The following is a 25,191-nucleotide window of genomic DNA, read 5'->3' on the forward strand; positions in this document are numbered from 1 at the left end:
ACTTAAAATATATTTAAATTATATTTAAATTAAAATTTAAGTATATTATAAGATTTAATATTATAAGTATATTTTTTACATACTTAAAATATACTTAAAATATATTTATAAGAATATTTTAAGTATGTAAAAAATATATCTATAATATACTTAAATTTTAATTTAAATATAATTTAAGTATATTTTAAGTATTTGGGCAAAAATTAAATATATTAGAAATATATTTTAAGATAATTTTAAATACATTTAAGTATATTATAAGTATTTCGCAATTTTTAAATTAAATATATTTTAAGTATTTTTTAAATATATTTTAAAAAGTTTTTAATTATATTTTAAATATAAATACTTTTTATAGGGATTATAAGGTTAAATTAGAATTAGAATTAAGGTAAATATTTTAAATAGATCTTTAACTTTTCAAATCTTTCTTTATATTCAAGAAAAAAAACAATAAAATTTTAATAGTTGGACCAGTCTATTTAATTTTTGAAGTTTTAATAAATTTTTCAGTATTTTTATTTTTTTTTATCTTTAAAAATTAATTCTATTTTTAATTAAAAAAAAAGGTTTATTTGTCACCTATCAATCTAATCCGTCTAATAAAATACAATCTGAATATCTGTAGTAACAGATTAAAGATTATCTGGATATTCTAATGAAAACCCCTACAAACCCATCAGGAACGTCACATGCACACACATAAATACGCGTTGATTCTACTTTAATGCACTAACACATAATCATATTACAATTGTTACAATTGACTCCTGATGTGTCCGTAAGGGTAACCCAATTAGATCCATCTGAATACTCTTTAATAATCTAAATATATGGAGATTTATTACAATATTTCCATAGTTTAAGTGGCTGAAGAACTAAAGGATCTAAAGAAGAAAAACAAAATTAGTGAAAAGAAACAAAAAAAAGTAATAAAAAAAAGAAATAAAAAAGTTAATCTAACTATTGTTTCTAAAGCCAGGTGGTCAAAATCTAACGAAATTAGAAAAGTTCATATAGATAATCCTTTAGTAATACAGATAATCTGGATAATCTGTTACAAATATCCTTTAATTATCTATATCTGTTTAAAAAATCCTATTCATATATATATAACCATAAATGGTAGATATCTATTTACGAATATGGATTGCAGATAAACAGGTTGAAATACTAACCAATCATTTAGGGGCTCATTTTGTGATCAATCTAATTAAACAGGGTTACTATTAAGCCTGTTTAATTCTGATTTTTGATTAAAAATCCATTAACCAATCCTAATATGTAATTAAAATCAAAACTGAGTATTTTGATTGGCTTATTGAATGGTCACCTTATTTTTCATTTAATAAAATATTTTCTTTGGTTGTTGATCAGGTCACACAATTTCATCAGCCGATCAAAATTCCGAACGATCAGGCCTATTGTTACACGTGAAAACATTTTTGAGATGCTTTTTTCATACCAACATTAGCAGAATAAGATGGAACGTCTTAGTGGACCAGAACTCGTACAAAAAGCCTCACAGTTAATAGCAAATAATGAACTTGACGAAGCTGTAAAAATTTTCGGATATCTTGTTGATAAATTACCTGACGCACCTTTACCACTATTGAGCAGATGCACTTGGTATGGTACATAAAGAGTGGTTGTATTTTAAATATTTGAAATTTCAAGCTGATTATTATCTTTCTTTTTTTTCTTAGTTTAATACAATTAGAGAAATATGAAGAAGCAAAGAAAGATGGTACCATTTTATTTTATATTATTTGTTTTGGTATAATTTTTTAATTAACGAATTTATTATTTATTTAAGCCGAAAATTTGTTACACTTTCCCAACATGCCTATTAGTGAAGAATTAGCGCCGGGAAATTCAACTTTACATTCTGTGGCATATGCAAGATTGGCAAAGTGTTATAAAGAATTAGGGCAGATTGAGGAAGCAGAAAAATTGTTAAAAAAACGATTAGAAATAGAAAAGACAACAAACCCACGAGCTATTAAAGAGAAGATCAATGAAGATGATAAATCAGAAGTTGGAACGAATGATGAACAATCTATAGAAACAAACAAGGCGGCAGAAAAACTAAGATTACAAGGAAATGAGCTATATAAATTAAGAAAATTCAAAGAAAGTTCGGATATATATTCAGAGGCATTAGAACTTGATCCTAACAATATTTTAATCCATTCGAATCAAGCTCTTGTATTGTCTAAACTAAATGAGCTAGATGATGCTTTAGTTCATGCAGAAACTTGTATTAGATTAAACCCTAAATGGCCAAAAGGATATTATCGTAAAGGTAATATTTATTTTTTTTTAAAAAAAAAATATGATTTTTTGGATTTTAAATTTTCATTTTTCTTGTAATATTTAGGATGTATATTGCTTGAACAAAAGAAATATAATGAAGCATTTGCCGCCCTTCAATTAGCAAAACATTATGGTGGGGAAGATGCTGATCTTTCAAAGAAAATTGATCTTTCTCGTAAAAAACTTAAAAATTCGACAAACTTAAAATTAATTATAATATCTGTAGCAGTTAGTATAATTTCAGTTCTTTTATTGTATTTTGTAGAATTCGAACAAATTAAGAGCGTTCTTTATTGGTTATTTAATAATTATTTTGGAGATCTTTGGTAACACAGTTAAATTCTTGTTTTTTTACTAATTTCTCTAATTCTATGAAGACTTTAATTGGAAGTCCAACTACATTATAGTAACACCTATATAGGAAATAATATGATATAGGAATATTTAATATATTTAGATAGATATAGATGAAATTTTATAAAAAATAATTACCCGTTAATCTTTTCGACAAAGAATGAACCAAATGCTTGATAGCCATATGCACCTGCTTTATCCATTGGTTCGCCTGTTTCGATGTACACTTTTAAATCATCTTCGTTACATTCTCTAAACATAACTTCGGTTTCTTCCGTAAAAGAGACGATATTATAACCTGGGTGAATAGGTTCTCTTAAAGAATAAATAAAAGCGACCCCTGTGTAAACCCGATGTGATCTTCCACTAAGCCTCTTTAACATTCGTAAAGCATCTTCGGCATCTTTTGGTTTTTCCAAAATGTCATCATCTATTGAAACAATTGTATCAGCCGCGATCACAATATCAACTTCTTGATCCTCTTGCTTTCATAATTAACAAATAATAATAATCGAATACACATTACATTTGAAATAAAAATAATATTCACTATAATTCTTTATAATATAAATACGAACCGCTAGTCGTCCATACACTTCCAAACCTTTCTCAGTTGCATTTGCAATAGCGTATTCAGAAGGTGCATATTTTGCTTTATCTAAAGTTTCAGGAAATTTACTGGGTACAATATCGAAATTTAAACCTAACCTTGATAAAATTTCTCGTCGACGTGGAGAACCAGAAGCGAGAATAATGCGTTTATTTTTAAGGTGTTGAACAAAAGCGAATGGCATTTTAAAGTAATATTAACTATAGTAAAAATTATGGTAATGCGTTTTTTACAAAATTTGATCAACAATGTCAACAATAACATTATTGGTGGATATTATAATATCTCATCGTTATTAAAACTCAAATGAGATTGTGATTTCTTTTTCGCCGTTTTAGGTTTTTTTCCAGATTTATCATTTTCAATTTCATTATTGCGTTTACGCTTCATGCCATCGATGACCTCATTAATTGCTTTTATTGGCACTTTAGATTCATTTTTTGCCTTTGAATGAGAGCCCACGACTGTTTCTGATTTGTTTGTATTTTTCGTTTTCGGTTTACGAAAAAGAATTTTTCCAGTTTTTTCATCTACAGTTGGAATATTATCGTCGATATCACTTTCTTTATTTTCCACCAAGGAAGAGTCTATTATCCATTAATAAATAAATCGATTATCACATAGTGATTAATATAACAATAAGAAATGAACCTACAAACCCTTTTCTTTAGATTTTCTCCTAGAATCCAGATACGATCTTACTTCTCCCTCGCTCATATGTTTTCCTTCTTTTAATACTACAATTTGAGGTCTTTCTTCTTCTCTTGTCGCATTAAGTTCATCATCCGAAGGTTCTTTATCACTGAAATCTTCACTTGCTTTTTGTTCATCATCAATATAATCATTTGTATGAGAGGTTAGCCCTTGCAGGAAATTTGGAACCTAAATTTTAACATATAAATTTTAATTTCCACATTTTTTATGAATTTAATAATCATTAATATTATTACCTTCTTGACATAAGTAAGGCCTTTTTTGAATTGGTATGGTGTCATCTTCTTTGGGGGCATACCGGGAAATTTATAGAACTCAATTTATTTATAATTTACAAAATAAATACGCAAATCGATGTCGATTAACAAATATCTGGTGTGCAGGATACGCTATCAATCCTATCATAAAAAGTACAACTTTATCGCTATCCTCCTACCTCCCAAACAAAATTATTGTTATGAGTACTTGTTTTCTTTTACAAGCCAATAAGTTATACTAACGTATTGACTTTCAAAGCTACTATATTAGGTTTAGCCTCAAATTCGCTTTTAAAGAAACCCCCTTTGTTTATTATCACAAGCAAACATGACAGACTTGCAAATTCGTTTATTGCGGCACGCGCTTATTATCTTGCTTGGTGGTTCATATTTGATTTGTTCAACAATCTTAATACTAATGCTTATTCCACCATTTACACTCTTTGGGTGTTTTTTTTTGCCAACCGCTGTTGGGTGTAGCGTTGGTAAGTTTATATATTGGTATCTTTTTTTTCTAAAAAGAAACATGATAAGGTAATTAATATTTCACGATTATATAAACGATTTAGTTGGTGCTTATTGTATTGCATGGTTGGCATATTTATCCTTTGGTAAGTATTATTGAAACTATTAAATCTGACATTTTAACCTTTATATTAAATCTTTGAAAATTTTAACCTTTTATCATTTTATAGCTCAAACAGATCGTGAATTCAATGTTCCATATAACCCCAAACGCATAATAAAAGTTAATTATGCCATATTTCAAGCATTGTGGGCTTCCATATTTTATCTGCCATTATTAGCAGAATATGGATATCTGAGATTCTTTGTATTAAGGAAAAAGCTTCGGCGAATTATAAAGTAGTATCTTAAATTTATATTTTTGCATTAAGAAAACATATGATTAACTTTTTTTTTTTGGTTAAAAAGAGAAGACATATTTTATGGAAGCCAAACGAATACAAATCGTCTTGATGTTTATATTCCCGATACCGCAAAGTTACAGCAACAATTTTTTGATAAAGCTACACATCCCGTGATTGTGTTTATTTATGGTGGAGCTTGGGGCTCTGGTATTTTAATTAAAGATTTTTTTTCTTTAGCATTCGATGTTCAATAAGAAAGTTAATATTTTATTTAATTTTTTTTTAAAATAGGCGATAAAATAATGTACAGTCTATTAGCTCTCCGATTAAGACATCTGGGTTACGTGGTAGTTGTCCCTAATTATACTCTATATCCAAATGTATGTGACTAATAGACTCAAATGAATTATTATAATTACCCTTTGTTCCTTTATGATTATTTAACTATTATTATTTTTTTTCTTTTAGGCGAAGATTGATCTAATTATTTCTGATATCAAACGATCTTTAGTTTGGACGAAAAGATATATCAAGTATGACTATATTATAGATTATTTTAACTTTAATTTATTTATTATTTATATATAACATTTATTTTTTTTGTATTATATTACAGTAAATTTGGTGGTGATCCTAATAAAATCCATCTTATGGGGCATTCAGCAGGCGCCCATTTAGCTTCTCTCGTAACAATTAGAGATGCAATTATTAAATCTCAAACTAATTCAAACCTGGTAGCTCGAGAATTTACGAATTTAGAAGATATTGATCCTGAATTAGAGTTGCCAAAAATTCATGGATTAATATTGTAAGTTATTTAACTAATTTTATATTATTTGAAATTTAAAAATAATTAAATAAATCTTTTTTTTTTTTTGATAGATTGTCTGGCGTGTTTGATATATCAAGACATTTTATATGGGAATCTAACCGTGGTGTAGAGGAGATTTCTGCAATGGCTCGAGTAATGGGTGGCACACAAGAAAGCTTTGCTTTGAATTCACCTACAACTCTTATTGAAAATGCTTTGAAAAGTAGAGATATAAATATGGATAAGCTAAAAAGGTTGATGCCTGCAAAAATATTGTTTATTCATGGAAATAAGGATAAAGTTGTTCCATTAGAATCTACATTAAGATTTAATGGTATGTTAAATGAATTAAACATAAAAGATCTAAGACTAAGAATACCTGCAGAAATGGCTCATAGTGACTCAGTGACTGGCTTTATGTATAGTCCTTTTAAAAACAATTATACTTCTCAACTATTATATGAACTTGCTGATTTCATGTCATGTTAATTATTTATTTTAATATTATACAACCCTTATAATTAAAAATTTTATTTCAGAAATAATAGTAATATATAAGCAATATTAGATAATTTTTATTATAATTAGTAGTCAATAGAATATCAAATTGATTTATTTAATAAATATAAAAAATTACACCTATAAAATTGTTAGATATGATAGATATGATGTCTATTTGAAAATTCGAATATAGTGATCTTATCAAATCATAAATCATAAGAATTATAAATGATATCATCAATATCATCATATCATCATTAATTCTTATAATTATTAATAAGCTAATAAGCCTGCGACAGAATAAATTAATTGACTTGTTTTTTCTTTAAAACTTATTCTGCTACAGCTTTGATAAAGGTTAGTGAATATCCAAAATTAGATTTACTTTTTATGGATAAACCTGTGCAAAACTTTCGGAAAATTTTAAACCTTATTTTTAATGTTGCATCAGATCTGCATTGCACAATATTTATTTAACGGTTACGCGTTCTTATACGTTCACTTTTCAGATCAATTAAGTAAATTTTTTTTTTTTTAGAATATCAAATACCCTCTTTTATATAGAAAGTCCCAATTCTTAAACTTATAGCACATCCTCGTCCTATTTCAGAATTTGCATTACTTCCAACTTTACTGAAGACTATTTTGATTAGCCATATATGCTTGTCGAAACGATTCAAACCATGTATTCTCCAAAATCCTTTGGTAAAGAAATTACTTTTACCATACCAGATATTAATATTCGTCAACGATTGCCAACAGAAGGAAAACTTCTTGAACAATCGCCATTAACTGGTATTTCAGGCAAAACTGAAATGATTGTTAATCAATGTAATTTATTTCAACTAATTTCAATTGAATTAAAATTTCTGTTGCATATTTATATTGGAACGTTTGAATTATTTCAAAGCTGAATATTATTTTTTCCCTTTTTCATTAAAATAATGACATAAAGCGCTAAACTATTCTCCAATACCTGATCGTTGTTCGATTGAAAACAATAACATGTGCGATAATTTAAATAGCTTTGAAAAGTCAAATTTCGGTTCTAACCAATCAAATTTATATAATCATTGTGATCCCCGTCGTTGCCAACAATACAATCATTCATGTCCAAATCTTTATAATCAAAGTAATACTCAAAGAATTGAAGAAATAACTACAAACCAACTTGTTAAAGAATATCAAACTCCTGATCAGTTCGATTATCACTTGAAAAACCATGAGCACTCAAGCCAGCGGGAGTCTTTAGAGACACATGATACGTTTTCTCAAGTAAGCCGTTTTGAACAGCCAGCTTACTTATTAGATAATCATAGTTCTCATTCAAACTTAAATTCAGAGAAAAATGGATCATTCAACAATAATTTAGTACTTACTTTACCAAAACCTGATCCTTATTCTCTTAGTAACGAAGATGAAGAAAATCGTGATCATGTATCTTTGTACTCAGGACCAATGTTCAGAACGACTATTCTTGATTTGCAGCAATTAAGTTTTCCGCAATTGCAACCTTCTACTCAACAGGAGAATCGAGTTATATCGATACCAACGGATGGCAATTATCACTTGGAACCTATTTATAAAGATCAAGTAAATGATTCTAATGAAATGAATAATGAAAGATTTTCACCAACAGCATCAAGTGAACAATTATTCCCCGAGTTGCCCTCGTTCTTAGAACCTCGTTTTATGACAACTTGTTGCAATGAATTATGTAGCAATAATGAGACATATGGAGATGAGAATTCATCATTACCTAATCGTAATGTCATTATGTCTTATTCTTGGAATATCGTTGGTAATCATTGCAACAATTCATTGGGTTCAATCCAACCTTTTTCACAGCCAACCATTCCTTATTATTGTTGGGGAGATCAGGTCGTTTTTTCACCCATCCATTTAACAGCTGCAAATTATTACCTTGAACAAGCGCCTGCTCGCAAATGTGTATTGAATAACGGCATGCCCGAGAACTCTTTAAACGAAACTAGCAATTCATATCATTTTATAAGTAAAGAAACAAAGGCGTTTGTTGAAAATCAAGGAACTAGTCTTACACCTAACCTATCATTTTTAACAATTGGATCTGTTGGATCAAATATTAATGAATATGACATATACCAAAAGTTTGTTGCACATCAAATTCAACCGAAAATTGATATGAATGATACTGTTCCAGAAACTCCAGGACCTCCGGTCGATCCTAGTGATACAAGACTAGATGCAAAACCTCGAAATCAAAAGCTTAAATATCCAGGTGACATGTATACTCCCCAATGGGTGAGATATTCAGGTCACATTAAAGAAGGATATTGCGATAATTGCAAACCGGGTAAATGGTTACAATTGAAAAATAGCGCTTATTGGTACATTTCTTATTATCATATGTATCTTCAAATTCAGTTGTTCGTCGGTTAGTATTAATAATTTCTTTAATCATTGGTTGATTAAGGTACCATAAACAATTCTTTCACGGTATTTCTTCTGTTTCCGGCAAAATGTTTGTTCCGCCAGTTGAAACGCGAAAATCTGATGCTGGTGATTGTACCGAAGGATTGTGCCATCAATGCCGTCAGTGGGTTACTATCTCTACTACAAAGAAAAAGAATTCTTTTCTTTGGTTTCGTCATGCGCATAAATGTCATGTTTATATTAAACCCAAAAGCTATGTACACAATAAAAGACGTTAAAAGTAACATTTTATCAATTGATAAAAATTGGTTTGAACAGGACGACTGAAAAAAGAAAATCGGTGTATTGCAAGTAATGTATTATTATGCTTTATTTTAATGCTATGTTGTATTCTTATGTATTAAATTTTTATTTCAGTTATTTGTAATTTTATTGTTATTTTTTGCAATATAATATAAAAAAATCTTTGATACATGAACATATTTTGCTAAATGTAATTAATTGTACGCTATTTCAAAAATTTTTAAGCTGTCGATTTGTAGAAAAAAAACATTTTTGTAAATCGAAATATATATCCCGCATATATATACTTTATAACCCCAGCGTCACCAGGAAAAAAATGGTAACCGGATTCATATTAGGTTTAAAAATATATCTCAAATAATGGTATAAATTTTCGATATTCAAAGTATGCGTGACAATTGAAGCCGTGACACTATGTGACGAATTACTACCCTAATCCTAACTATGCACATAAATCCGTTTGTTTTAATGTATCACGTGATTTGAAATATTTGAAATATTGCGATTCTAGGAGGACCCCAGACAATTATAATCAAGGTCATATCCCCTATGTTAAGAATTTTTAAAAATTTATTATTGCCATTTTGAATTTAATAATGTAGTTTTTTATTTTTTTGAATATTTCTATGTATACTGATTGTGAAAAAGTGTATATTTTTTTCAAATTTTGCCTTGTTACACAACTTTATCTCTAATTTTAATCAGTAAATTTGCATTATTAAAAGATTCTTTTCTTTAAAAGAACCATTTTTTTCTATATTATCTTATAATATTAACTTAATAAAATTATAATGTATAAAGTTTAAAACATAGTCGGATGTGACCTCAACTATAATTATCCGGGGTCCTTCTAGGGACTAGGGTGTCACTTGCATGTGATAGCGTTAACGTTAACTCGGCGTTAATATCGTACACCCCCCCAAGAAAGCTATACTAATTTTCGCCCCTAGTTCCATTGATTCTGGCTTGTGAACCGGGTCCGATTGATCAACATCTGGAATTTTTTGATTTGTAATCAATTGTAAATCATCCGGATCCATGTCTTCTGTCGTCATTACATGGAATCCGAGCCAACTCCACATCGGATCCAATGGGAACCTGGGGCGCAATAATATTTCAAATCACGTGATAGTCGTGATACCGGATAAATCACTTATTCGGCCATACAGTCATAATATATATAATATATACATCTTTTATTATTGCATTACATTGATAATTCCTCGCATTAAAAATTCACTTCTAAACAATACTAACCAAAAATAAAACCAATATCCAACAATATCCATTGTCATGGACCTTTTTTGATTATTCTTAATATTATTCCAAACTAAATCAATCAGTCAATAATTATTATATTTTTCTTTTGAATATAGTTTGGCAATTCCTTGCCATAAATAATGTATGTTAACGTGTGTATAAGTCAAAAATCTATGAAATAAAAACGATTATCAAAAGCAAATAACAGATATAAATAAACTAGTTCAATTGATTAGGGCTGAAATCTCACGGATGTAAGTTAGTCTTCCAATTGTAATAGATTGTGTTTGTTGTAATTCGCCTAAATATTGACAACAAAAAAAAAATTGTCGTTCCATCAAATTTGTCCTTTGATATCAACTTTCTCAAATTTTTTGCCACTCGCTTCAATTGATCTGTAAGCGTCCTTAGTGTTTAAAGTGTTATTTGGATTTATGAAAGGAGCAGCATTATGTGTATTAAGAAATTCTTTACATTCTTCGAGATCATTAAAAGCTAATTCGGAACGTACAAACTCAAGGTCAAGATTAGGCCGGAAACTAAATTAAAATAATTTTTGTGAGATATCATGTGACTTAGCAAATTTAGAATAAATTGTATAGATTACTTACGCTTTGCACAATACTGTTAAAGCGGCTATTCTTTCTCTTTCAATAAAATGATCCATGAGATAAGCTCCCATATTAGGCGCTTTAAGGAACAACTCAAAGAACTTATGGTAATTTGCAGTAGCCAGAGTGGATCTAACCTCTAATGCATGTTTTATTGATTCATCTCTCTTCATTTCATCTGTTAATTCTGCGATCAATGAATTTATATCTAAAAAAAAGAAAATCATAAATTCTTAAGAATGTGTAATATATAATATATACCCGCTATTAAAATAACAATTTACCGGAACGATTTCTCGTATATAGGAAGTACAGAAGTCGATATGCCATAAATTCCATTACGTGACCTGGAATATTTAACCTGTAAAGTTCCTTTAGTTGTGTTTGACATTGATTATACTCACCCAAATCGCCCTACACATTATAAATATGAATATAAATACATGTATTCCTTTTATTAATGTTATAGAAAATAGATAAATTGTTACCTTCTCAAGCGCTATGCGAGCATGTGTCTCATAAACTCTTACGGTAAACTCATCTTGTATACGTTGAACCTTGGATACATTATAAGCATTCATAAAGATGATATAAATTAACAATAATAAATGACAAAGTTAACCAACCGTTAAGTCCTGTCGTAAAGATTTGAACTGATCACATATATAAGTATAATTTTGTTCTCTGACCCATCTTTCTTTTAAAAATTCGAGTGTTTTCTTCAATATACGCTTAGGTCTAACAGTCGATGGATCAGGAGCCTGCCGTAATTTACAAATTATTTAAGTTAGTAGAATAGACTGAATACTAGAAAATAATGAAAAAAGACGATGAATGTCTGTTAGTAAAGGCCAAGTATTTATACACACGGAAGTCAATCTCAAATATGATTTTTCAAGATTCTGACAGGTTCCAACAATCGTATTCTCCAAATCGTTAATCACAGGATCATTTTCCTGTGATTAAAAGAAAGAAATAAATAAATATTTTTTTCCGAAGGTACTACTGAGGTATCTAAAAACATACTGCGGAAGGAGATCCCCATGATTTAGTATTTTTGTCGGTTTGAAAACGCTTGGCGCGTTTTTCCCTTTTCTGGAATTCACGATCGTTTTCAATTGAATTTCTATCTGGAGAACGACTATGTGATTTAAAGCTAGAAAATGATAAGTTAAACACATTATACATTTATGAATAAAAGCAAATTCAAAAAATAAATTATTAAATTAAATTACATATTTACATTTTTCGCTTATTATCCTTTTCTTTAATTACGCTGTCAATGGAAAGAATAATAATATCATTAATATGCAATCATCGTTAATTTAAATATGCAAAATAAATCACACCTGCAACTTTTCGGTAATTCCACTTCCGTCCAATCAGTTTGATATAATGCGCCTTCTGCCAGTTTAGTCGCAATTATCTTTTTTAATTCATTCTCAATTGCATCAATATTATGTGGAGCCGCGTTGAAACTTCGCTGGACATAATCCCTTATTAAAAAGTCGAGATAAATATAATATTTTACATATAAACAAAACTATAAAAATGGCGAAAAAGCGCTTACTTCAAACTCTCTGGCCATTCCCTATTTTCCGGCTGTTTCCTATATATTAAAGCGAAATTCTAATTTAATTCACTTTTACACTATATAAAATCACAAGTAATAAAACATACTCTGGTGGATTTTGAATTGAAGACTCTGATTTCGGACTTAACGGATTAATCTTAGGAGAAGATTTCATATTTCCTCGTACCATTTTTATTGGACGGTATAATGGCTCTATAATAAAAAATGAAGGTCTATTCGAAGTGCCAGAAGAAATATCTTTTAATTATAAACTTGATAATTACTTGATTTAGGATCTTCAGCTCCAGAATTTACGTTCGAGTTTCCAGAAGCATTCTGCTGAACATCGTTTGCGATCGGCTTTTCGCTCTGACTAACACTATTAATGATAGCATTGCTTGTGGTGGTAATAATAGCAGGAGCAGAAGTACTATTTAACAATAATATTGTTATATTAATTAATAAATCAAAACACAACAATAATAATAACAAATAATAATAATTAAATATACATACGGTGGTTGAGGATTAAAGGATGCTACTGAATTAGTCGCGACGGGAGGTACAGAAACTGGTGAGAAAGTAGGGTAAGAAATCGAGTTCGGAGCTGTTTGAACCTGATAATTTAAGTACTGCGCTTGATAGTATTGATTAGGATCATATGAAGCTGTAGAATAAATGTTAGTTTGATAAGTCGCAGGAGTAGACATCGTCGTCGAAGAGTACCACAAAGTGTTTGCATTAACACCTGGTGGATTTGGTTGAAAAGTTGAAGGGGAAGGTTGTGGTGTCACTCCTGGAGGACCAAACACAGTAGAAGCGTTAACTGTGTTTGTATAAGCGTTAACGGGAGTGCTAGAATACTGATATTGAGGTTGATACTGAACAAAGGGTTGAGAAACAGTTGCAGCTGCAGTGTAGTAATTAGGATAATCTGCTGTTTGTGTTCCTGGAGGCGCCAAATATTGTTGTTGGCTTGGATCATATGGATAAGGCCTAAGGAAGAACGGTAGGTTAAAAGAAGTAAAAGGTATACACATAAAAGTAAAAGCATAAATTAATACCAAGATTGTGTGTACTGTGGATTTTCTCCCATTTTAATATTTATAAGCTGGCAAAGATCTTAAGTTAATAGTCCCAAAAAAAAAAAAATTATTAAATATAACTCTTATTTGCGTTAAACGAATTTTGAAAAATAAGTTCCCGAATAATTTACTATACAACTTTTTACTTATTTGTGAGAGATGGAAAGCAGCTTTTTTTAAAAAAGAGCTAATAATTTATATTGTTACACTTGTACGATTTTGTATAGATAAATTTTAAACCATATTAGTGCAAATTTTTTTTAAATTAACCTATAGATTATCCTATACATTATTTACTAAAATTACGAAAAATTAATGCTAACCATGCGTCGTACAAACTTTTAAGAACGTTTTATATAAAATGCAAAAATTTGAAATTATTTAACTTAATGATTAATAAAATTAATTACTATAATATTGAGTCACTTATAACGATCATCTTACTTAAGACTGGATGAGGATATGTTCTTTAATTTGCGGTAATATAACCAATGGTCATAAATCTTAATGCGCGTTACTATAAACTAGATTAGCTTTGTTTTGTTCCACAGCTCCGACGTCTCGCAACTGTAAAAACTAAAAATCTTAAATGTCCTCACGTCGATGATATCTGGCTTTATACTCAACGTATAGACGAAACATAGTAAAAAAGTCCCTCGTGTTCCCAAGAATAATCCATGGATCTTTTGAAGTGGCAGTAATAATCATTATTGCGGGTTTTTTGATTCACCAAATTACAGTATGTAACTTATTTATCATTTATGCATTATCAAAATAACTAATCACCAAAATCGCTCGGGCTATCATTATATTCTGTGCAGTTTCCAAAGAACTATTACTTCAAATTTTTAATCTCATCGCCGTCTTTCTGAAAATAATTAATTGACAATTAGCATTCTTAATTCCGAATATCCTGACTAATTTATAGATTGAATTGAAAGTTAATTAAAATTAAATTTTAATAAACTCATTCAAACTTTGAAATCAGTCCATTAACATCATTGGTGTTTACGTTTTGACACACACTTGTTTTTGTAAATACGATTGGAGTAACTCATCAAATTGATTATAAAGAAGTATGTATTTTACTTGGAATGATTGATAGGTTTCTAATTCTGAAATTTTCTAAATATAATTTTGCCAGTTATAAAATGATTTATAATTTTGCCCCGAGTTAAAAATTACTGATCGCAAAATTTTAACTTATATAATAAATAAATTTGATGTTAACCATGACAAAATTTTGAAATTTTTGTTAAAAAAAAAAACCTTTAGTAAAGTAAAAATTTGAAAATCAACATTTTGCATTTTTCTCAAAAATTATTTGAAAAACAGCCTTTTTGACCTTAGACAAATCTCACTTTTTTGTAAATTTATATATAAATAACGTGTAGTAATCTAATATTGGTTTTTACTTCAAATTACTGGAAGTGATCATCACCATTAGCCAGAATTATCAATTTTTACCGGCACTATATTTTTTTAATGCTGGTTGATTGTCATAATTTCAGTCACTGGTTTGGATGACATCTGGATGGAACTTTGAAAAAAAAATAAAGATTTTCAAGGAAATGAAATTTGTAGGTCCGCGACTTCTTGAATTGCACCTGGATGGAACTTTAAAGGTATTCTTCGAAGTTTAAATGTTATTTTTTTTAATGAAACATTACTAATTAACTGAAATTTTTACTTTTCTACTTTTGGTAGGTCTACAAGTTCCTGGATGCTTCCTAAACGCAAATTTAAATAGTTGTTTTCATAAAAGACCAGTTGGTTATAATGAACCACTTTTACCTAGCTATACGAAAGTTTAGTATCTATTAGAACCTGGTGAATTAAAAGGTACTAGGAGAAGAAGGGTAACTGATTGCAATTGGTCTCCTGAAGTCTTTACAATTGATTCTTATTTGATAAAAGAAAATCAGCCTATTCTCTACAAACTTTACAAGGGTTCTAGACGCTTATTTGTAAGAGAAGAACTCCAAATTGTAAAAGATGCGCAATTATTCCCTCAATAGATACTTAAGCATTAGATTTACCTCCTCTCTCCTCCACTTGGTAAAGGATTTATTCAAAAGTATTGCTTAAGTAATCATCTATTTCATCTCTATTATAAACTATAATTTGCTTATTTCTAAGCCAATCAGTTTATGAATTCTTTTTTCCCTGTTTTTCATTTCCAGATTTATTTATCATCTATAAGAAATTTAGTAAAAGAACATAGAGTAAAACTCTGAACAGGTCGGGTTGGTCCAAATTATAGACGGTTCAGATTAAAGCCAAAATCTGTAAAAACCAAACCGAAAAACTGGCAGTTTGGTTCAGTTTAATCTGATTTTTATAAAAATGCGAAAAATTGAATAGCCGTCCATCTAGTGATCGTACAAAGTCGAGCCATATATCATTGGATTCGTCTCGATGAGACGCGTTGAATGGTGGTAAGATCATGTCTCTATTATCGATAGATCACACGTTAACCTGTGCTAAATGATTTATCAATAATTGGAATTATCAAGCTATCTATCGATGCTAGAGATATAATCTTAGCGTCATTCGATGCGTCTCAGTGAGACGAATCTAATGAATATAAATTCGTCCATGTACGACCACTGGATGGCAAATAATGTCAAGTTTCGCATTTTTTAAAAATTTTTGAGTGTTAAAAATTAAAAATTCTGATACATGAATTTATTTGTCGTCCAATGATTGTGCAAATATGAATTAGGACTCATTGGATTCGCCTGGATGAGACGAGTCGAATGGTGGTGAGATCATGTCTCTAGCATCAATAAATCGTGAGTTAATTCATGCTAAATGATTTATAAAAAATTGGCATTATCAAGCTATCTATCGATGTTAGAGACGTGTTCTTACCACCATTTGATTCGTCTCATCACGACGAATCCAATGAGTTCTAATTCATATTTGTATGACCATTGGACGGCAAATAAATTCATGTATCGGAATTTTTAATTTTTAACGCTCAAAAATTTTTAAAAAATGTGAAACTTGACATTATTCACCATCCAGTAGTCGTATACAGACGAATTTATATTCATTGGATTCTTCTCACTGAGATGCATCAAATGACGCTAAGATCATGTCTCTAGCATTGATAGATAGCTTGATAATTCCAAATATTGATAAATCATTTAGCATGGATTAACGTGTGATCTATCGATGCTAGAGATATGATCTTACCACCATTTGACACATCTCGTCAAGACGAATCCAATGATATATGGCTCTACTCTGTACGATCACTAGATGGATTGTTATTCGATTTTTCGCATTTTTATAAAAAATTGGATTAAACTGAACCGAACTGCCAGTTTTTCAGTTCTAATTAAACATGGGTATCGAAACTCCTAAGAGCATTTCCGAATGTTTCGGGTTTTAGTATATACAAATCAAAACTCAACCCGTAACCTAAACTTCTACCGAAACTCGAAACAACTTCTGATATTCTGAAACCTATCCCGATATCCCAAAACCAGCATTACCCAATTAAATTGCTTAAACAACTGTGCCATACGTCATATTGACGAAATCACGTGCTCAATAATCATCAAGAAATTCATAATACCTGACGCTATTTCGGTTTCGGGTCGGGATTCGGGAATCAGAAAAATATATGCATTTCCAAAACTCTATTTCGTATATATCGAAACTGACAGAGTTTCAGGAAGTTTCGGTTTCATTACCCATGTTTAGTTCTAATACCCGAACCGAACTGAACTGAATTTTGAGCTGGTTTCAGATCAGTTCCTCGGTTTAGCCCAAACCGTTAGGAGCTTTAGTACATACTATCGAATACAGAATGATGAAATAACACGAAAAAAATTTCTAATTAATTTGTTAAAACTACTAAAAGAAGTCTATATATTTTTCTTTCAAATAAAGTTTGCCATATGTAAATATAATCAAATATGGAATGATGTAAAAACTATAATAATGAATTCAATAGATAATCTATCTATATATTTTTCTTTCTAACTAAATAGCCCTATGTAAATATTATCAAATAGGTAATAATATAAAACCAAAGTAATTACTCATTTTTTTATTTTGATAATTTAATTCTAAAAAATTAGTCATCTCATAAAAGAAAATAGAAAAACAAAACAAGAATAACTAATTTTATACTTATGTTCTTAATACCACAAACTTTGCTCTATTTTGCGAGCTCTAATTGCACACTGATTAATTATGTAATCATGAGTGACACCACGTGCACGTCTTCCTTTTCTCATTCCATTACAATATGTTGTTAAAGTTTGACTATCTCTGATACTATTCAACCCACGATGAAATTCTGCCTTTGTAATAGGCACCTCTTTTTTAAGTATTTCTTGCCAGGGAGCGACATTATCTTGTACACTGATTATCAGCTCCTGTAGGTTAGTGATAATATTGTCTACCATAATACCCATAATAACACTAGTTGACTGTTCTATTACATTACTATTTTTACGTTCAAAAGAAACTTCTTTTTTCTTTTTTAATTCAAAAAAATGTTTTTCATTAAAAGAATGATTTATAAAAATATCTTCTTTCAACATATTGTATCTCTTTTCACTTGTAACTTGATCCATCAGAAACTTCATTTCTTTTACTGATATATAGTGTTTTTTGAGAATATCAATTCTACACTTTAATCTTTGTTTGGAAATGAGTACTTTGATTCAATTCCATAATTTGTAACCTGCCATTTGTTCTTATTACTCTTAAGGCTATTCTTGAATTTTTTTTTATACTTCTCTTATTCTTTTGTTGGTTTGAATTGTTTATTAACACGTAAATTTGAATACGTAACAGCATATTTATCTGATTCACTATTCATCGAAACTTTTTTTGTATAAGTCACACCTACTTATTTACTTATTACTTGTTTAATTTAACTAAAATTTTTGAACATATTCTGTGATGAAGGTGTAGGAGTTACTATCACGTTTGAGTGACAATTTTGAACTTTTCTATTTCTTGATATGACATAAACACAAACATTACTACAAAACGAACATGGGATATAAAATCCTAAATACCACATTCGTCTACTATAACTGAATTTAATATAAGTTGTAGTTTATTTGTTCTTTTCTTGTTTCTTTAATCTATTTTCTATTACAACAAGTTTATCTAATAATAATTGATGTATTCGTAAAAAATACTTAGCTATCAGTGCCTATTTTTTTGATTACCATATAATAATCCTATAATGTATATTTTGTAATAATTGACAATATGATTGCTATTATAATTTAATATATATTAAAATACCATATTACAATAAAATGTAAAAAAATAATAATTTTGTAATATATAACAATTATCCTTTTATATTAATTATAATATTATATTAAATATTATACTTGTTAATAGACTTATTAATATATATGTTATTAAATATAATATTTACATGACATGTCAAAAATTCCTATTAATATTATTTAAAAAGCATTATAAAATACTACCAAAAAAATCACTACCGATAGCAAAGACTTATTACTTGTGCCTTCTATGGCCAATATATAGTAACCCACAAAATACATTCGTCAAGTATTTTGAAATCCTGTATTTAGTATTCATAATAGCCCTATCCAAATTAATCTTAAAAGGCTTATTATATTTCTTTATTATATGTTTATTGTTGGTGACAATTATCAACATATCTTTTAACGAATCCACATATAAAAAGATATAGGACTTTCCTTTTCAAGTGGAATATATCGTATCAGCCCCTGTGTATTGTTTCACTTTTTCTGGACAGAAAAAAGTATAGCCGATAAATATTTCTTTATTTAGCATTTTTTATCTAATTGGTGCACCACTGCACTGTATTTATGCCTTTTTTGAAGAAAACTTCACAAGAAAACAAAAAAAAATTTTCTGTAAAGGACTATTAAGTCCTTGTAAACTATTTTGAACTGAAAAGAGCGATAATAAAAAGTATGTTGTTTTAACCAAGAAACACTTTTGCCTTAATACTGAAGTGCTAATTTTCTAGTAATATAATGAGAAAAAAGCATTTTATTTCTTATGTAAAAAATGGACGTGAACGGTACAGGAAAGAATTTTTAATTATATTATTTTTTTTTAAGGATAATAATTATTATGTGCTTGTTAGATCCTTTACTAAATACCTTTATATGAGATTCCTTTTTTTTAGAAAAGTTGGTCATAGTCAAATAATAACTGCCATAGGTCTGCAAGAATTATTAAATCTATAAAGCAAATTCAAATAATATAATTGACATTTATGTGATATTACCCAATAATATACTTCATATGTTACATCGGTGATATGTCAAGATTGATAAAGAGATAAGCAATTAAATAATCATTTTAATTTTGATTAAAAATCTGAATGATCAGACCTAGTATGTCACATAAGAACTCCAGATATCCAATATAAAGGTTATAATAGACTTTTTGGCCAAAAACATTCCTTTTTGTTAAAACTCAAAAAATGATTTTTTGAGCCTTTGAAAAATAAGCCAATTTGCTAAAAATGTGATTTATGATCTGTTTTGAAGATATCTGGAGTAGAATTCTGAAGAATACATATATGTTGTGCCTCAGATAGGGTTGGTAAAAGTCCTTATTTCGGACCTAAAGACTCAGTCCTAACACTGAGTCTGCAGATCTTTAAGTCCGATTTTTTGGACTAATAAGGAGTTAGTCTTAAATAAGTCCTAACCAATAAAAAGGGTTTTTACATTTGGTATATATATTACACGGTATTTTAATTTTTGTTGTACAAACTTATACAATGAGTTTAGATGACACGTTTAATTTTGTTGAGGCAGAGTGACGACATTTTGGATAACATATTACATACTGAAGAAAGTTCTCGAAAAACTTCACCTCTATGGAATTATGTAGATTGTAAAAGCCCAGCTCACCCGGGAGTACCTGTATGCAAAAGGTGCAATTATGTATTTTCTATTAAGTCAAGTAATACTACTATTGAACGGCATCTTTTAAATAAGCACAACATAATAATCCCAAAGGTCAGAAAGCAAACAACATTAGATTTCAAATGTACAGACCCTTGGCCTGCAAAAGAGAAATTGGAGCGAGACAAAGCAGTTGTTATTTGGATTATTGATAACCAACAACCTTTTAGTGTTGTGGAAAATGAAAAATTTATTGAAATGATGCATATTTTCGATCCTCGTTACAAAATTCCTGATCGACATCAAATAAAAGAAATGATTATTGATGAATTTAATGAACGTCGTTCTAATATTGGCTATGATTTACAAAAAATATCCAGTAAAGTTTCCTTCACTGCCGATATGTGGACATCAACTATAAGTAGTGAAGCATACCTTGGCCTAACAATTCACTATATTGACCAAAATTGGGTTCTTCAGCGTTTTTTACTTGATATTATTCCTTTTAAAGTTCGTCATACAGGAATCAATATGGCAGCAGCAATCACTAATGTTCTTAATGAATTCAACTTAGCAGGTAAAGCGTTAGCACTTACTACAGATAATGAATCTGCGATGTTAGTATGTGGACGGAAATTATCAGAAGAATTTGAAAAAGAATTAAATAATCTTACCTTCAGCCATTATCGTTGTTCAGCACATATACTTAACCTTGCAGTTAAGCAAGGAATGGAAATAGTTGATCAAGAAATAGTAGAAGTGCGACAACTAATGTCAAAAATTAAAAATTCGGTCTTATTATGCGATGAATTACGTGAATTGTGTTATAGAGAAACTTGAGTACGCTTCGGCCAGAAATAGACATAGAAATGAGGTGGAACTCCACCTATTACATGCTTCGTAAGTTACAGCGAATGGAAACAGCATTGAAAATGCTTGCAGCTAAACATGATAGTGTGCGTGAATTAATGCCAGATGTTGAAGCATGGACGAAAATAAAGGTAAAAATGAAATAATATTTTTTTTTTTAATAACAAGTTTCTTTTTTTTCGTTATTACTACTTACAAAATTAAATCCTTTTTAATTATTAATCAAAGGAAACAGTGATCATTTTAGAACCCCTTGAAAGAGCAACAAAAAACCTCTCAGGATCATTGTACCCAACTATTGCTGATGTTCGATTTTACTTTAATGAAATTCGTGATCATCTAAAGTATTGTGTGGAAAGGGAGGATGGATTTGGACAATACATGTTAGCTGCTTCAATAAATGAAAAACTTAAAGAATACTGGTTAATTATTGATAATAATACTACCATCTCATCAATATTAGACCTCTGAAATAAAATTTCTCTTTTTGAACCAGGTGAACCAATGACAAATGCTATTGCCGCCTTACGTGAACAATTTTCCTTCTATCTTTCCCAAAAGCCACAATCACAAGCTTCCCTTCCTTCTACATCATCAAGAGAATATTTTCGTCAACTAAAAAAACGTCGCATAGGAGTAACTGCTGAAATAACACTACCACCCTCACCTAGCCCTGATTTTGCTGAAATAGAAAGATATCTAGCTTTGCCATGTGATGAAAATGTGGAAGTGCTTCTTTGGTGGCAAGCCCACTCCACAGTCTCCACTGAATTTCCGGTACTCTCACTAATGGCAAAAGACTACTTAGCAATACAATCCACAAGTGTAGCCTGTGAACAAGCATTTTCATTGCGAAGCAATACTTAATCGCAAAGTTCAAAATCGTTTATGCAGAGAGATCAGAGCCGTTATGTACAAAAAGTTGGATTGAGAATAATATTGGTGAACAAATTCGGTTGAAGTAATTCAAATATGTTTTATTTGTTAAATGCAGTATTTAATATTACGTTGTATAACATATTAACATATGATCATCATTTATACAAATAAAACGTTTAGTATATTTTTTTGAAGTTTTTTTTTATTTTTATGATGTTTTTATATTAATTTTAAGGAAAACGATAAAAAAAAAAAGAAATTTTAATATTTTTAATACAGAATTTGTAATAAATGTTATACGTTAAACTGGTTTAGGACTGAGTCTTAGGATCTAGTCCAGAACAGACTCGGCTGACACAAGTCCCGTATAATCATATATGGACTTAGTTTATAGGTCCATCAGATAGGACTTGCAAGTCTTGGGGCAAACCGGACTAAAACCGGGACGTGACCGACTTTACCAACCCTAGCCTCAGATCGATTCTTGCCTCAGATTGAAACTCACGCACCTCGACATTGAGATTGTCATCTGACGCACCTTAATTGCTAATAAAAATGAGCTATAATTAAACATCAAAATTTCCAATTTTAATGTATTTTTAAGTACTAAGTAAACTTATTTATCATTATTTTAAGTATACAATCCTATAATTTCAAATTAATTGGAATCATACTTATTAAATTTTTTCATTTGAAAAATGACTTAAAATTTAATGATTTTTCAGATAAAACACAAATATAAACTTCAATATAAATCGGATTTACATAAAAATTTTAGGAAACATGTAACTCATTATGGTACACAAGTTTGTTTATGTTACAAAAAGTGGTTTAATTAATGAGAAAAAAAGTTTACTTATAACAGACTTTATTGAATGATTCAAATGAGGTGCGTCAGGTGACAATCTCAATGTGAGGTGCGTGAGCTTCAATCTGAGGCAAGAATCGATCTGAGACACAACATATACAATTTAAATCCAGACCCAAAATTTTAATATAACTTTATACATCTAATTTTATTAGAAGCTTTATACAAAATCATCACATAAGTTCAAATTTTATTATAAATTATACAATTATAAATCTAAGTTTATATAAAAAAAAAAATTTTTAAAGAAAAATTTCAAATAAATTTCATTGAAAATTTTAATAAATATTATTAAAAACTATTTAAAAATTCTAACAAATAAATACTTAAAAAATTTTTTTAAAAAAAATTATTAAAAAATAACTTAAATAAAATTTTTAAACAAAATTGCATGTTAAAATTTTAAATACCTTATAGATATTGATGCCCAATATATATAATATAGTAAGTTTTATGCAAAAATTTGTATGTATATTACTAAATAAAAGAAAATACATTTTATTATATATCTTACCACCCAGTGATCGTAAAAAGATGAAACACAGCTTGTTGGATTCATCTTGACAAGACGAATTGAATGGTAGTAGTTTCATGTTTTTAGGTCTGATAGATGTTGAGCTATACCACACATCGGCACTTTGTATTTTCATCTACTGTGCATTTTTCCATTTTATCACATAACTCGGCATCTATCATGCCTAGAAATATGAAACTACCACCATTTGACTCATCGTATTGAGACGAATCTAATAAGCTGTGTTTCATTTTCTATGATTACTAAATGCCAAGATATGTAATAAAATGAATTTTTTTTAATTTTGTAAATGAATTTTAAAAAAATTTCTTTATTTTAATTAAAAAAATGTTCTCAAATAAAAAACAATTTCTATTAAAAAATATTTCAAGTGTTTTTTAAAACAAATAAAAAAACTCTTTATTAAAAAATATCTTAAAAATTTCTTAAACAAAAAATAAAAAAAAAACTTTAAAAATTTTAAATGTATATAAAAAAAAATATCCATTATACAAAATGAAAATCAAAAATCATTATTGTTATACAAATAAAAATCTGACTTTTTGCATAACTGTTATTTGGTTATACAATTTCAAACATATGACTTATTAAGAAATTACATAGTAAGTTTATACAAAATTGGATCCCAATATTATATGTATTCTTTAAAAATTTTTTAAAATTCTGTCACATATGTTTTTTATAATTATGGACAATAATTATCAAAAAATAATTTTACAAATCTTTGCAATTTTACTTTTAAAAAATTTTTTATAAAAAATAATAAAAAAAATTAAAAAAATAGTTTATTATTTATATATTGTAATTATTTATTTTATTTCATATTATTACTTAATTTAGAAAATAAAAGTCAAAAAAGTCTTTTAAAATTATACTAATTATTCTATTTATAACTAATTATAACTTATAATTTTTTTATAGTCAACTTTCTATAAATGCACTTTTCATCGTAATTGTATTTACTATATATATCTCTTTAAATACACTTGTTAGTTTAATTTTAAGTTTATATGATTTTTAATTATTTTAATTATTTTACTTTTATAAATACATATTTTCTATAAATACATTATTTTGAAAATTATACATACAATTTTAAAGAGTATATAATTATAAAGGTTAACTGCAAAAATCTTTATTTTTTATTTTACTATGTCTAACTATATTATAATTACAAAACTATTCTAATATAATTAATAATTCACTTATAATACTATTAGAGTATCTTATATATGTACTATTGAAATATATTTATATATACTATATATATATATATATATCATTACATTATTTAGAGCATTGTTCAAATTCCTTTTATTGGCCAAAGGTTGTATTCTTTAAAAACTTGTTTAATACCTTTTAGTTGTTTTTTCAAATAATGGTTATTTAATCAATTATGCAAATGGGTAGATCATATATGAAGCAGATTATTTTTAACAAAAAGTCTTATTTTCAAAATAA

General features: G+C 28.6%; 7 protein-coding genes across 7 annotated transcripts; 3 read left to right on the top strand and 4 right to left on the bottom strand.

Moving 5' to 3' along the window:
* Positions 1-1,443: 1,443 nt before the first annotated feature.
* OCT59_023307 (uncharacterized protein) lies at positions 1,444-2,839 on the top strand. Its single transcript, XM_066131973.1, has 4 exons — positions 1,444-1,629; positions 1,707-1,747; positions 1,817-2,305; positions 2,381-2,839. Exons 1-4 carry the CDS (start codon positions 1,484-1,486, stop codon positions 2,644-2,646), a joined length of 942 nt encoding a protein of 313 aa, XP_066006683.1. The 5' UTR covers positions 1,444-1,483; the 3' UTR covers positions 2,647-2,839.
* On the bottom strand, positions 2,618-3,464 carry OCT59_023308 (uncharacterized protein; the record flags this gene model as incomplete). The annotated part of the gene is made up of 3 exons (XM_025321467.2): positions 2,618-2,729; positions 2,809-3,155; positions 3,249-3,464. 3 exons carry the CDS (start codon positions 3,462-3,464, stop codon positions 2,618-2,620), a joined length of 675 nt encoding a protein of 224 aa, XP_025168799.1.
* A 92-nt stretch (positions 3,465-3,556) lies between these two features.
* Positions 3,557-4,290, bottom strand: OCT59_023309 (uncharacterized protein; the record flags this gene model as incomplete). Its single annotated transcript, XM_025321468.2, has 3 exons — positions 3,557-3,867; positions 3,940-4,162; positions 4,231-4,290. The coding sequence occupies 3 exons, from the start codon at positions 4,288-4,290 to the stop codon at positions 3,557-3,559; spliced, it is 594 nt and encodes a 197-aa protein (XP_025168800.1).
* A 104-nt stretch (positions 4,291-4,394) lies between these two features.
* Positions 4,395-6,576, top strand: OCT59_023310 (uncharacterized protein). The gene is made up of 8 exons (XM_025321469.2): positions 4,395-4,736; positions 4,821-4,862; positions 4,947-5,115; positions 5,185-5,327; positions 5,412-5,500; positions 5,589-5,653; positions 5,737-5,928; positions 6,003-6,576. The coding sequence occupies exons 1-8, from the start codon at positions 4,580-4,582 to the stop codon at positions 6,418-6,420; spliced, it is 1,275 nt and encodes a 424-aa protein (XP_025168801.1). The 5' UTR covers positions 4,395-4,579; the 3' UTR covers positions 6,421-6,576.
* A 539-nt stretch (positions 6,577-7,115) lies between these two features.
* On the top strand, positions 7,116-9,125 carry OCT59_023311 (uncharacterized protein; the record flags this gene model as incomplete). Its single annotated transcript, XM_025321470.2, has 3 exons — positions 7,116-7,263; positions 7,388-8,801; positions 8,888-9,125. 3 exons carry the CDS (start codon positions 7,116-7,118, stop codon positions 9,123-9,125), a joined length of 1,800 nt encoding a protein of 599 aa, XP_025168802.2.
* Positions 9,126-10,573: 1,448 nt separating this feature from the next.
* On the bottom strand, positions 10,574-13,969 carry OCT59_023312 (uncharacterized protein; the record flags this gene model as incomplete). Its single annotated transcript, XM_066131974.1, has 19 exons — positions 10,574-10,581; positions 10,661-10,711; positions 10,885-10,949; positions 11,022-11,229; positions 11,306-11,368; positions 11,426-11,435; positions 11,510-11,578; positions 11,648-11,782; positions 11,891-11,977; positions 12,048-12,177; positions 12,265-12,297; positions 12,371-12,517; positions 12,592-12,630; positions 12,702-12,807; positions 12,879-13,024; positions 13,111-13,590; positions 13,659-13,716; positions 13,811-13,866; positions 13,950-13,969. 19 exons carry the CDS (start codon positions 13,967-13,969, stop codon positions 10,574-10,576), a joined length of 1,911 nt encoding a protein of 636 aa, XP_066006684.1.
* Positions 13,970-17,833: 3,864 nt separating this feature from the next.
* Positions 17,834-18,241, bottom strand: OCT59_023313 (uncharacterized protein; the record flags this gene model as incomplete). Its single annotated transcript, XM_025327952.2, has 1 exon — positions 17,834-18,241. One exon carries the CDS (start codon positions 18,239-18,241, stop codon positions 17,834-17,836), a length of 408 nt encoding a protein of 135 aa, XP_025168804.2.
* Positions 18,242-25,191: the final 6,950 nt, after the last annotated feature.

Source organism: Rhizophagus irregularis, chromosome 32 (genome assembly GCF_026210795.1).
Source record: "Rhizophagus irregularis chromosome 32, complete sequence".
Lineage (NCBI taxonomy): Eukaryota > Fungi > Glomeromycota > Glomeromycetes > Glomerales > Glomeraceae > Rhizophagus > Rhizophagus irregularis.